The 15,392-nt window shown below is 37.4% G+C and overlaps 1 protein-coding gene across 1 annotated transcript in view; it reads left to right on the top strand.

The window, feature by feature from the left end:
* LOC150095751 (Na(+)/citrate cotransporter-like) overlaps positions 1-15,392 on the top strand; it is a 371,638-nt gene that overhangs the window by 160,510 nt on the left and 195,736 nt on the right. Inside the window, exon 7 of the mRNA XM_090409950.1 lies at positions 14,907-15,026. Within this exon, the coding sequence (XP_090266076.1) occupies positions 14,907-15,026 (120 nt within the window). The remainder of the gene's footprint in view (positions 1-14,906; positions 15,027-15,392) is intronic.

The following is a 15,392-nucleotide window of genomic DNA, read 5'->3' as shown; positions in this document are numbered from 1 at the left end:
GCGTGAGGAGTGTTTGCCAGGAGGAACAATAGAAAGGGTGGCTATGGCAATTAAGAGAGGTGAAAGGGTGGATGAGATGATTGTGATGGTAGGAATGAATGACTTGAGTGGTAATGTAAGTCGGGCAGCGAGAGATATGAGATTTTTGCTTGAGACTGTACGGAAGAAGACAGAGAGAGGAAATATAGTGTGCGTGTTGCCTAGGTATGATAATGATGACCTGAGCAGAAGAGCGTTGATATTGAATGGCATAATAGCGAGAATGTGTGACAAGAGAGGACTGGTATATGTGGATGCCTGGAGTGTGTTTGAGGAAAGAGAGGAGTTGTATGTGAGAGACCGTTTACATTTGAATGAGGAAGGACGTAGGCATCTGGAGAGATTGCTGTTCTGAACGAGTCAGTGTGTCCCAGGGAGGATGATAGCAGGGGTGGCCTCTTGTGGGAATGGATACTTGGGAGAAGGGAGACAATGTCATGTAACACTGAGCCCAGTGGAGTCCAGAAGAGATAATGCTGGGTATAGAAACAATGGCATTTATATGCTGTATACTAATGCCAGGAGTATCCGGAATAAGGGAGAGGAATTGGTGGCGCAGATAGCATCAGCCTGGCCAAAAATTATTGCGATCACTTAGACGTGGTTGACAGAAGGGGATATAACAACAGGAATAGAAGTCGCTGGGTATAGCATTTTTCGTCAGGATAGGAGGGGAAAGCGTGGTGGTGGGGTACTGCTTATGATAAGTGATGACCTATGTCCTCTAAGAGTGGAGAATTTGGAAGGAAGTGAGACAAATGATTTTGAGAGCGTATGGTGTGAGGTAGAGGTAGGCAAGACAGGATATTTAGTGGGGTATTGCTACAGACCCAGGAGCACAGAGGATGGGGACCAGGAGATGTTTAGACAGCTAAGTTTGGCAAGTGCAAGAAGAATGATTGTTATGGGAGATTTTAACTTCAGTAGTATAAATTGGAGAGAGGAAGATGCATGTAGCAATAGGGGAATGGAATTTCTAGAATTCTTGAGGGACAAATGTCTTAGGCAACATGTAACAGAGGGAACAAGAGGTTCAAAAATTTTGGATTTGGTTATAGCATCAGAAGAGTTGATAATAACTGAGTTGACGTCTCTCCCACCAGTTGGAGAGAGTGACCATATGGTGTTGACTTGGAAAATGAATAGACATGCAGGAGTATCAAAGAGACGGGAACTTATGTGGAATTATAAGGCAGGTGATTATAATAGTCTTAGACGTCAACTTCGGGAAGTTTCATGGAGGGAGGAATTGGAAGGCCGGGATATCACTAGTGCGTTGGAAATTGTGAAAGAATATTTGTTATCAGCAATGGTAAGTTGTATACCACGAGTGAAGAAGAGGACACAATTTGGAGTAAAGTGGATGACAAACAATATTAAACAGGAATTGCATGCGAAAAAGAGGCTATGGAAGAGATATAAGGAGATAGGTGAAGAGATGCATGAGGAATATAAGACACAGGCCAGAAGAGTGACTAGTGTGGTAAGGAAAGCGAAACTGGAATATGAGAGGAGATTGGCCCTAAGATCCAAAGAAAATCCTAGGGAATTTTTTAGCTATGTGGCCAGTAGGAGGAAAAATGACTGTGGAAGAATGATATTGTGGGATAAAAATGGGAATAGAGTGACTGATGCAGAGGACATAGTGGAATTGTTCAATGAACACTTTATTGGAATATTTCATCCTAGAGGAGTCAGTTTTAATGCTAGAGGGATAGGACTGGTACGAGGTCTGGAGGTACAGGAGGAGAGTGTGTTTCAGATACCGAGTACTCTGGATGTCAGTAAAGCTGTGGGACTGGATGGTATTCCGCCACGAGTTTTGAGAGAATGTGCTAGGGAATTGACAGTACCTTTAACGTGGCTTTTCAATGAAAGTCTGGCTTTGGCAAAGGTGCCCAGGGAATGGAAGGAAGGTAAGATAGTGCCATTGCATAAGGGTGGTAACAGACTGGAAGTGTCTAATTATAGGCCAGTCTGTGTGTCATCAGTAGTTGTTAAGATCTTGGAGAAAGTAGTGAGGGACCGTGTACAGCATTGGGCAGATGAGGGTAATGTTATCTGTGAGAATCAACATGGATTTGTGAAAGGACGCTCTTGTTTTAGCAATATGCTAGCCTTTTATAATAAAGTTACAAGAACATTAGATGAGGGAAAGGCATATACTGCAATTTTCTTAGACTTGGCGAAGGCATTTGAGAGGGTGCCACATGATAAGCTGATATTTAAGTTGCAGCACATGGGTCTGGATGTCAGATTGGTCAACTGGATTCAGGATTGGCTGTCTGATAGGTATCAGAGAGTTGTGTATGGTGGAGCAGTTTCCAGGAGGCAGAGGGTTACAAGTGGGGTTCCACAGGGCTCAGTACTAGGACCTATATTGTTTAACCTTTATATCAATGACATAGCCAGTGGATTGCAGGGGGATATTCAGTTGTTTGCAGATGATGCGAAGCTGGGAAGGATTATTAGTAATAGTGCAGATGTGGTAGCCCTGCAAGAGGATTTAAATAAGCTAGATAGATGGGCAAATGAATGGGGGTGTCAGTTTAATGCAGCAAAATGTAAGGTCTTGAGGTTTGGGAAACATCGATGGGATGCTGCATACTCTATGGGAGGAGTTATACTGGAGGAAGTAGGGGAGACAAGAGATCTGGGGTTGATGATTGATAGAAACCTGAAGTTTAGGGAACATATTGCAAAGGTGGTGAAGGTAACACAGAGGATTGCTGCTATTATGAGAAGGACACTGACCTGCAGAGATAAGAGGGTTATCATTCCATTGTATAAGTCTCTGATCAGACCACACTTGGACTATTGTTCTCAGATTTGGTCCCCAGGATTTGAAGGGGATAAATTAACTGTGGAAAGGATACAAAGACGGATGACAAAGATGGTTTCAGGACTGTACAAGGATAGTTATGAGGATCGGCTGAGAGAATGTGGACTGCAGAGTTTGGTGGATAGAAGAAGGAGAGGTGATATGATTGAGACTTTTAAACTGTTGAGAGGTGGTTACAGGGTTGACACTGGGGAGTTCTTTCGCTTTGTTGATCAGTGGGAAGGAGTGATGACAAGAGGCCATCCCTGGAAGTTACAAAAGGAAACTGTGAGCAAGAGGGTAAGGAGTGGTTTCTTTGTGTGGAGGGTGGTTGAGCCGTGGAATGCATTGCCTGATTTAGTGGTGGGAGCGAGAACGGTCAGTGAGTTTAAAGAGTGGTATGATAGACTTTGTGTTTCTCAGGGGGGGACCTCCCCTCAGTGAGTCTTGACAGACTTTATGTCTTAGGAAGGACCTCCCTCGATGAGTCTTTTGACTCCTTGGAGGCCTGAATAATAATAATAATAATAATAATAAAAATAGGAAAACACCAGGAGAAGACAATGTAAATATAGAACTATACAAAAATGCAGGTGAAAAATTTAATGAAAGACGTCTGAAATTTTTTAATATGGTTTGGATGTCCGAGAAAAACCCCTAACTCTTGGAAAAAAGCACTGGTTATCCCAATCTATAAAAAAGGAAATAAAGACAATTGCAATAATTATAGGGGAATTAGCCTGCTGAATACAGGATGTAAAATATATGCAGGAATATTAAAAGAGAAACTAAGCAGTTGTAGAAGACAAATTACTAGAAGAACAAAATGGTTTCCGAAAGGGAAAGGGCCGATCCTGCATAGATCCAATTTTTACTTTAAAATTATTAATAGAAAAGAGAAGAGAATTTCAAAAAGAAGCACATGTGGCCTTTATTGATTATGAAAAAGCCTTTGACAATTAGTAGACAAAAGTTGTTTAAAATATTAACCGATTTAAACATACCAAACCAACTTTTACAATCTATTCAAGAAATATATATAGGTAATAAAATAGCAGTTAAATTAGAACACATCTCAGAATGGAAAGATATATCAAGAGGCGTACGACAAGGATGTAACCTCTCACCTCTGTTTTTCAATATATATATATCATCATCATCATCATCAAATTCCTGCCATGTACCCTCAAGGGGTGTACAGGATATGATAGTACTACATGAAAAAAAATTACATCATTATTAATTTCCTATCTACAATTTTCCTCCAAATCAGTCTGTTACTTGTCAAGACTCCAACATTATCAGCTCTTATATTTCTATCATCTAAAGCACTTTGTACCGTATCAATCCACCTATATCTTGGTCTTCCTCTGGGTCGTTTTGCTGCGAACCTTGCAAAGAACACTTGTTTTGCTAATCTTTCCTCGCCCATTCTGTTTAAGTGCCCATACCACCTGAGATTAGCTCTGCTAATGCATTCCTGGATGCAGACAATGTCAAGTTCTTTCCTAATATCCTCATTTTTAATATGATACTGCATTGATGCCATCTGTTCACGCCTATAATTTTTCTCAGGACTCTCATATCTGTGGTCTCTAGTCTTTGGTCAAGTGTTTTACTTCTGACCCAGCTCTCAGATCCATAAGTTAAAACTGGTTTGAACACTGTCTTGTATACAGATAATTTAGTGTTCTGACTAATTTCTCTCTTATTCCATATGAATTTATTCAATTGACTTCCCACCATACCAGCTTTGCTGATTCTGTTGTCTATTTCTATATTTAATTTACCATCTTCAGTAAAAATCGTGCCTAAATAGCTGAAATGTTTTACTTGTTCCACAGGTTCTCCATTCACAACACAGTTGACATTTTCAATGATTCTGCCTATTTTTATTGTTTTTGTCTTTTTATTGCTTACCTTCATACCATATCTATTACAACAGCTATTCAATTTAGTCAGAGAATCTTGCAGACTTGTAGCGGATTTATTTAGAAGTATAACATCGTCCGCATAAAACAAAGAGCTGACATTAACATCTCCAATTTTGATATCATGTTTAATACCACTTTCCTTCATAATGTGATCCATATAGATAATGAATAACAGAGTGGATAATGTACATCCTTGTCTCATACCAGATTTAACATTAAACCATCTTCCTGTACTTCCTTCAATTTTAACTGCTGACTTACAACTCAAATAAAGACTAAGTATTGCTTAATATAATGCCCCATTGACACCACATAACTGCAGTGTATTGAATAGCTTCCCTCTTGGCACCTTGTCATATGCCTTTTCCAGATCTACAAAACTTAAATACAGATCTTTGTTAAATTCCCATGCTTTCTCGACTATTTGTCGTAAAGTGAAGATCTGATCCTGACAGCCTCTATTTGGCCTGAATCCAGCTTGTTCTTCACCAAGCTTTTCTTCCACAATTTTTCTCAACCGTTTCTCAAGTATACTTGCATAGATCTTGCCAGGAACACTCAGTAGGGAAATACCTCTGTAATTCTCACATGCAGTTTTATTTCCCTTTTTATATATGGGTACTATGAGAGCTCTACTCCAATCATCGGGAATTCGTCCCTCTGTCCAGGCTTTCTGAACTATGCAGTGCAGCCACTGTAAGACTCTTATACCACCATACTTTAGCATTTCTGGTCGAATATCATCTACTCCTGCTGCCTTTCCACATTTCAAGCCTTTGATGGCTTTTTCTACTTCAAGTATGGATATGTATTCCTGACTGCATGCCTGGTTAGTGTTTTTTACCACTGTACTGTCATCACTGCTTGTTTCATTTAGCAGATTTTCAAAGTAATTACTCCATACTTCAAGGATATCTTTTTCTCTCGTTTTCATGTCACCTTTATCATCTCTAATTCCTTTTACAGCACTCTTTCCTCCATTCTTAAGCTTCTTCAACAACCTCCAGAATATTTTGCCACCTTCTTGATATTTATTTTCTATATTCTTGCCAGAGTCCTCCCATGACTTTTGTTTAGCTAGTTTTACGCAGTGTTTAGCATTCTTGCATTTGTCTCTATATTCTCTAAGAGCACAAGCTGACTTATTTGACAGGAACTTTTGGTATGCTTTCTTCTTTTCTTTCACTGCCTCTTTAACTTCCTGTGTCCACCAGGGAGTTCTGATTTTTTTATCCTTATAGACAACCTCACCACATGCCTCTCTGGCAGAATCAATCAATGTTTTCTTCAGAGTTTGCCACTGAATCTCCAAGGTTTGATTCCTGTTCTCAAACTCTTTCATTTTTTCTTCAATAATCTTTGTGTATTTTAGTCTACATTTCACATCTGAGAGCTGCTCAACTTTTATTCGCTTTAAAACTTTCTTACATGTTATTCTTTTCAATATGAAATTCAATTTTATCCTGCTCAAGACTAAACAGTGATCACTTCCAGTTTCAAATCCTCTGTACACTCTGGTGTCCTGCACCAGGGAGAAAACATCACTATCAACAATAACATAGTCAATGAGACTTTTCTTATTCCTAGCCTCTTCTCTCCATGTGAATTTGTGCACATTTTTATGTTGGAACATGGTGTTAGTAATAACCAGTCCATGTCCTGAGCAGAAATCCAACAGATATTTGCCACTATTATTAGCTTTGCTCTTTTCTCCAAATTTTCCCAAAATATTTTTGTATGTCTCACAATCACTTTCTACTCTGCTATTTAGATCCCCAACAAGGACCAACTTTTCATTTTTCATTGTGTCAGTTGCTTTTTCTAAAGTCTCAAAAAATTGCTCCACTTCTACCTTAGTAGAACCTTCTGTGGGACCATAGGCACAAATAAGTCTCATTGTCCAGTTCCCTATTCTCATATTTGCCCACATTACTCTACTTGAGACTGACTGCCATTCAAGAAGATTAGCCTCGTATTTTGTGTTGAATACTATGGCTACTCCTTCTTTTCTTTGATTGTCATTGCCTGAATATAACATTTTGTATTTATTGCTCAGAAAGATCTCACCAGTTTTGGTCTTTTTTGTTTCAGTCACCCCTATTATGTCAATCTGGTACTTATCTAATTCCTCAGCTAGCTCCATTTCTTTGCCATTCAGGCTTCTTACGTTGATAGTACCGATCTTTAACTCTGGTGATGTTGAGTTGGGGTTTATTTTCAGATTTTTATTTTTATTTTCACATATATATATATATATATATATATATATATATATATATATATATATATATATATATATGAAATATTAACAATCTGGAAACAGCATAACTCATTTGGTATACAAATGACCCCGCAAATGAAGATAGATACGCTACTATTTGCAGATGATCAAATAGTATTAGCTTCATCAGAAGATTACTTACAAAGATCATTAAAATCATTAAATGATATCTCAAAGCAATATAATATGACAATATCTAAAGAAGAAATAAAAATAATGGCATTCAAAGGAGAAAATCCAATAAGAACTAAAATAGTGATAGATAATAAAATACTAGAACAAGTAAACACTTTCAGATACATTGCGACCTTCGATTGGAATAGGCCTAAGTTCGATTCTCGTTGCGACGGGAGGAATCTTTATCTGGACGATTTCAATCGAAGGTGAGGTAGCCAATCTCATACGGAGGTAGCAGGGTTTTTTCTCCCGGAAACTTGGGTTTTTCATCCTGCATACAGACAAATCGGCCCTTCAGAACACACACAATTTACAGACAAAAAATACTAGTTGTGGTAGTGGTGGTGGGCGGTAGATGGCATTGATGGAGATGATTCGTAGTAGAGGTTCGGTGTAGTGGTTGAGACAGTTGTCGGTGTCCTCCCGCGATGAGTCTTCGTACTCCTCGGAGGTGTAACGAATAATAATAATAATAAAATAATAATACTTGGGATGTGATCTATCATACGAAGAAGAACATGACATAGACACTAAAATATCAAACTTTGTCAAAGTAAATGGCATAATAAATAATATATTTAAGCCATCCCTAGTACAAAAACACACCAGATTCAGACTATATAATGTCTTGTCAAAACCAACTCTACTATACAGAAGTGAAACATGGACCATGAAAAGGAAAGATGAAAAACGAATTCAAACAGCAGAAATGAAGTTCCTCAGAAAAACAGCTGGATATACCAAGTGGGACCACAAAACAAATGAAGAAATCTTGCAATCCCTGAAAATAAAACCAATTAATTACTACATAAGACAGTATAAACAAAAATGGCTAGAACATTAAAATCGAATGGACAACAGCAGACTACCAAAAATATTATACAGATACAAAATAAGTGGAAAAAGAAGAATCAGAAGACCAAGAAAGAGATGGCATGAGACCAGAACAGGCCACTTGGCCTAAATTCCATGTTAGGAAGAAGAAGAAGAAGAAGAAATACTGAAAGATGAAAATATGTGAACCATCATCTATATGACATGTAAGAATAGGAAAAAATAAGTGTGAGTAGAAACACTTTCATTAATGGTAACGGATAATTAATAATTATCATTTGTGATATGTGTGTCCTATAATTTGCTGGGTAGAGCAAATAGCACAATCCTATAAATTCTGAACATGAATAAGTGAATTTATGATGGCATAATTAAAAAAAGAAACTTATGAAGAGAGAGAGAGAGAGAGACAGAGACAGAGAGAGTATTTCAGGAATAAATATGGTTTGATGGAGCAGCAAATCATCCCTTAAATTTGTTATTTCTCTGGTTTGTCTATATTTCGCTGTGTTTTCCAAGAAATTTCTTTTGTTTACTGAGGCTCAGTATACATAATATCATTATTCGGAATTATTAATTAGTATTAATTAATACAAAATAAATTGCAGAATTTTATTGTGACAAGTTTAAAAATTAACATAGAATTTCATAAAAATGAACTCATAATTTGACATAGACATTGTCGTATACAAATCAATATCAACCTATTATCAATTTATTAATGAGATTTTTCCTGTTGTACATTAGATCTCAAATGCTTTATATCAGGTTCATATTTTGTCACTTTTAGTAATACACACGAGGAACTAGATTCATCAGTCATTCTACTTCTTAAACTGTCTTTTATAAAATTCGTTTCGGAAAATAATGACTCACAAGCATATGTAGAGGAGAAAATTAATTATTGCATAATCATAAAGAGTATTAATACACTTATGTATACGGTGTAGCATGTTGACAAATATAAAAGTATGCATTTAAATTAGTTATCAATCACAGGACTAGTGATTCAATGTTGTAGTTTTCTCAGGCCAACATCATTAAATGAACTTGTGGTAAGTTTCATTGACATATCCCATTCTGATCACCAAAAATTTATATTATTCAGCATAAAATTATTGATTATTGTATTATTAAATTGTTTTTAATGATGTTGGCTTGAAAGAAAAAAAAAAAAGCGGTAGCGTGAAAAATATTTATGCATTGTAACTCACCATAGAAGTCAGCGGAGCAGGAGAAGCAGCAGAAGGATTTCAACTTGTCGGTGAATGCTTACTCTCGAATTTAACTTGCCCTCGCGTATAACTGGCACCCCTGATTTCACTTTATGAAAAAAGACATTAAAAGGTTTTGCATATATACCTCCCACACAAAAAACATGCCCTCCCCCAACAACTATTATATACTGTAGATGCAAGAAAAAAAAAGTTTTGTTGTATCCCTGAATAAAGTAGAGAGACTTTTGCAGTCTGTGTAATATATTTCTCAACAAATAGTGCAATTAGAGACAGCTGGAATAAAAACGGCACTAACTAATGAATCACATGTACCCCTCTCACAGAAACTACCCTGTATAGGCAAGTAAAACCATATGTTGCACTGGAAACACAGTATCTAACTAAAATTATTGTCCATGTAATGTCCATATTTTCATGTAACTTTTCAATTACATGAAATAAGTGTTTATTTGACTGCATTTGAAATTCTCAATGTCATTATGGCAGATCACAAAGGCTAACTTCAAATAAAATTCTACCACGAATTGAAACATGCCATATAATGCTTGTGCGAGTTCCCCTTCCAGCTCAAATGCAAACAAGGCAATAAAAATCAACCAAGGGTTGAAACTTTATATGAGTTTAACCTGCCGGTAATGAGAAGTTCTGTCGGAATGATAAACGACACTCCATCGTGAATGTCTTAAAACTAAGAAATATATAGTGAATGGTGTTATGACAGTTGCAGCTGTTATGGAATTCAGTTGAAGAGAATTAGCATTTCAACTCAAAAATTGTCAGTTCCATTTGTCTTTGGGTCGCATGATCTTTTGTTAATACCACACCAATCAAATTCATGTCTTCATAGCTGCTCTCTCCTGTAAAAAAAAATTAACTTGTATGTATTGTAACAATTAAAAAAAAGTGGAATAATTTATAAGCGTATAAAAGGATATCATATGAACATCGTTGATGTGCCAGCAAAATTCTCGGGCGTGCCACAGGTTCGCTACCACTGCTCTATAGCAGTGTTCCTCAACCTATGGTCAGCGAACCATAGGTGGTCCAGAACGATGAGACAAGTGGTCCACAGGTAGACTTAAATTAACCAAATAAATCTATATATTTTAATTATTCAAACAAAACAAATTAAAATTGAATAAGTAAAAATTATTGAAATAAAATGGATACTTAAAAAAATAAAAATAAAAATAGTGGCAGAATGTTCATGGAATGAACATTCTGCCACTGTTTTAATTTGTAGTGGCAGAATGACAAGTAATAAAAGAGGTGTAAAATGAACAACAATATGGTTTTATTGCTTTCACCGTCCCTTGCTGTTTTGTCATATTTGAAGTGAACACTGTTATCCACATGACCACATTTCAACCAATTGCTTGTTGTTTATTGATTTTTATTGTTGAAGGTTTTCCTCCTTCAACCAAGGCTCGATATATCTTCAGAAGTGCTAAGTAATACTTGGAAAAAGTGTGTTGTGAGTTAACCCTAGTATTTATATATTTTTCGGAAATCACGAGACTAAAAGATAAAAGCAAGCTGCCAGTTGAGTTGAAATGCTAACACGATCACGTATTAGTCACTTTGTTGCTCTGCAAATGACCTCAGATGCCGAGGCACCCTAAAACCCAATCCTAATTAGTCACTTTGTTTGGCTGCCCTGCCTACCATGTGCTCAACCATCCCCTCCACTCCCTCTGTTTAATCTTTAAAAATTTTATAAATGAAACTATGATAGTTTTATTTTTATTTTCAATTTACTTCAAAGCCACATGTATGTACCCAAAGAGCCGCAGTCTGCTGACCCGTGATCGAGATTGATGCTCATGTTCATTCCACAGATGTTCAATAAGATCGAGATCAGGGCTCTGTGTAGGCCAATCAAGTGTGGTGATATTCATGTCTGCAAACCATCAGTTACAGCAGCAGCCTTATGACATGGTAGATTATCTTGTTGAGAGACAGTGGCCAGTTCCATAAAATGACCATAAAGTAGGAAGAATTGCATTATCCAGAATGTTCAGATACCTCTCAGAATTCAATGTTCATAACGCTACAAACAACAGAGGTCTGAGGCCAAAACAGGACCATACCATCACACCACTTACCTCCGAATTTCATAGTTGGGGTTATGCACTCTGGTAAAAGATGTTCACTAAGCATCCACCACACCCACATCCATCCATCTGTTCAGTGGAGGGTGTAGTTTGATTTGCCACTCCATAATACAGCTTTCCAAGCTTCCACATCCCACTGCACATGCTGCTTGCACCACTGAAAATGACACTGCATGTGGGTTCAAGTAATGTGGGACTTGCATATTGCAGTCCTTGGATGGAAATCCACATTGTGAGCCTCGGTTCTGAATGTTTTTGTGCAGATTGGTGATCCAGTCAATGCTCAGGACTCCACACATTTAATGTGTTGGCCAACGAATGGTAGTTTTAACACCCTATGGTCACATTCAGTGAGTGTGGTGTGTCTTCCACTGTGAGTAGCACTTTCAGGTGCCTCCCCGTGTGCTTCCATCTCAGTATGGAAGCACAGGGGCCACTGACTATTGACCTGGGATGGCCCAATTTGTTGAACAGACAGGCCTACAATGTTGCATCCTATCCAAATGCATCTTTTAATCTCAATCATTTCCCTTCTTGCAGCCATTTTACACAGATGCACTGATTTGGGAGTATCATTTTCTCAAATTTATTATTATTATTATTATTTATTATTATTATTCAGGCCTCCATGGAATCAAATGACTCATCGTGGGAGGTCCTTCTTAAGAACATAAAGTCTGTCAAGACTCATCGAGGGGAGGTCCCCCCTAAGAAACACAAAGTCTATCATACCACTCCTTAAACTCATTGACCGTTCTCGCTCTCACCATCCCATCAGGCAATGCATTCCACAGTTCAACCACCCTCCATGCAAAGAAACCACTCCTCGCCCTCTTGCTCACAGTTTCCTTTCGTAACTTCCAGGGATGGCCTCTTGTCATCACTCCTTCCAGCTGTTCAACCAAGCGAAAGAACTTCCCATAACCACCTCTCAACAGTCTAAAAGTCTCGATCATATCACCTCTCCTTCTTCTATCCACCAAACTCTGCAGTTCACATTCCCTCAGCCGAGCCTCATAACCAAAATTGTACAGTCCTGAAGCCATCTTTTGTCATCCATCTTTGTACCCTTTCCACAGTTAATTTATCCCCTTCAAATCCTGGGGACCAAATCTGAGAACAATAGTCTAAGTGTGGTCTGATCAGAGACTTATACAACGGAATGATAACCCTTTTATCTCTGCAGGTCAGTGTCCTTCTCATAATTGCAGCAATCCTCTGTGTTACCTTCACCACCTTTGCAATATATCCCCTAAATTTCAGGTGTCTATCAATGATCAACCCCAGATCTCTTGTCTCCCCTACTTTCTCCAGTATAACTCCTCCCACAGAGTATGCAGCATCCCATCGATGTTTCCCAAACCTCAAGACCTTACATTTTGCTGCATTAAACCGACACCCCCTATTCATTTGCCCATCTATCTAGCTTATTCAAATCCTCTTGCAGAGCTACCACATCTGCACTATTACTAATAATCCTTCCCAGCTTCGCATCATCTGCAAACAACTGAATACCCCCTTGCAATCCACTGGCAATGTCATTGATATAAAGGTTAAACAATATAGATCCTAGTACTGAGCCCTGTGGGACCCCACTTGTAACCCTCTGCCTCCTTGAAACTGCTCCACCATATACTTATACTGGCTACAAACATGTAGCTCATTACATGGCACATTGCAGTATTCCCATGGGAGTATCTGTTGACTTCTTTCCAAGCAGTGTATATCCTGATGATCTGTCATCAAGATATTTTATCATTGCATGTATCATATTGTGCAATGCTTGAGTGTGCATTGTTATCATTCCATAATCATTCTTCCTTTTCTTGCTACATAATGAAAAAACTGCAGGATTTCCTTTGGCCTTCTTAGCTAATTTTCTCTCATAATCTAATTTAGTGAATATGTGGATGACCTTTTACTTTATATTCCCTCCACAATGTTTTATTTTTTAATTTATATTTTTACTGCTCCTGCTTTATGATGCTACTCATCCATTTAACTTTCACTTGCCATGAGAACAGAAATAAATGCTGTGGCTTTGTAGAAGAATTTGAATAGATTGGCCAGTTGTGCACAAGATGGAGTTTCCAACTCAAGCTTTCAAATTTCAGATTTAAAAAAAAAATTTTTTTTTTTTATAAATTTAGAAGGTAAGGATGAATGAGATACTGTGTATTTGATCAGTGGGGTAGGTTGAAGGAAATGGTGGTCATATGGGACCTGACGATATCACAAGATTGTGAGAATAACAAAATTGATTATGGCAGTTAAGGAGAACAATGTTGCATTTGGAATACTGTGCATAGATTTTACCATCTGGTTTTCAAGGTAATGAAGATATTTTGGAGAGGATCCATAGAAGAGTAACTAATATGGGATCACTCTCTGGAATTCTGGATATAAAGATTTAAGGAATGACAATTGCATAGTCTAGTGGATAAGCAGAGGAGGAGGAGCAGGAGTGATATGGTTGAGACATAGAGGTTAGTGAAGGGTATATTCCAAATTAATGCAGAAGAGATGTTTCATAGAATATAAACATATAAGCAATATATTTGTATAAGAGGAGTAAGGAGCAAGTTTTTGACATAGAGGATAGAATGCTTTGGTTGCAGTTGCAGTGAGTGCAGAAACAATAATTGAGTTTAAGGCATGGTTTGATTAGCCTGTGCATTGTTTTGAATTTTAATGATACAATGAGTCTTTGACACCATGGAAATGTGTGTGAAAGATGTACTTCCATGGTGTAATTTTTAATAAACAAATCTACATGTTTCACTCTGTTCTCTTCTCACACAGTTCTAACATGGTGCCATTCATGATCCTTGCTTGTCATCTAAATTCATGTCCATCATAAATTGGCAGCATGCTGACCACCTTTCCTATGTTTGTTATGTGTCTCACTTTCCTCAAGTTCTTGATATCTGTCTTCATATTCTCATCCTGTCCAACCAAATCACTTATTCCTTCTAACTCACTCACTCATTTATCCCTCATATACAAAACAGAAATCACCCTACTCCTCCTGTGTGGAATATAGATTTGTGAACATTACTATTCAGTACATTTTTAATAATGGATCCTCCTTAAATTGTTGCTCTTGATTTGTGTTACTCAATTGTTTCTCACTCTTCCATTTATATTCACCAATGATCTTATTCCATGTTGCATATGCTTCATCTTATTTTCATCTTTGCCAACTCAGCTTTCAAGTCTGGCATCATCTCATTAATTGCATTCACTCCACGTATGTTCATTCTCTCTCTCTCTCTTGCTTCCTGGAAGTCGGTGTTCTCTTTCTTCCTGTGATTTAAATTATATGATTTTTATATTAAAGTATATGAATTGTCGGAACATAGATTTTTGTTTATATACGAAACAACATAAATAGAGCATGTAATATGAAAAATAAATTATCCATATACAGCAGGCTAGTTTATGACTTGTTTAAATTTCTTCTGACAGCTATTTTCCTGAATCAAGTGGCATTTCTTATACACTTTGGATGGCATACAACCTTCCTGTTATGGTTATTCTTCTAATTTTAGTTAGCATCTTTATGTGGATTGTTTATACAAGGCGACTGTAAGTGAGAGTTATATTTTCCACAGTATATTGTTCTATATAGATATATAGTTTTCAAATGCTGTAGACAATTTTTTCACGTGTTCTTCCACATTCAAATAGAATGAATTGTATCTCCTATTTGCATGTACTGGATTGGTATCACTAGTATGTGAATACAGGTACATAGACCAATTATGATTATATCGCATATGCCCTCAGTGATTTCTCCAAGTGCCATATCAGTGGAGATCCTTCTATTTAGTGCAACTCTACCAACTGCTGTCACATTTATTTGGATATCAGTGAAAACATTTCTCAAAGCTTCCAAGGCCAGTAATGGCAAAGACATGCCAAGTAGTTTATATATATATATAGATTTCCTAT

Source organism: Typopeltis vanoorti, chromosome 20 (assembly GCF_054136105.1).
Source record: "Typopeltis vanoorti isolate ZY-2024b chromosome 20, IOZ_Tvanoo_1.0, whole genome shotgun sequence".
Taxonomy (NCBI): domain Eukaryota; kingdom Metazoa; phylum Arthropoda; class Arachnida; order Uropygi; family Thelyphonidae; genus Typopeltis; species Typopeltis vanoorti.
Note: the sequence above shows the minus strand (reverse complement) of the source record. Positions and strands in the feature narration are given on the sequence as shown.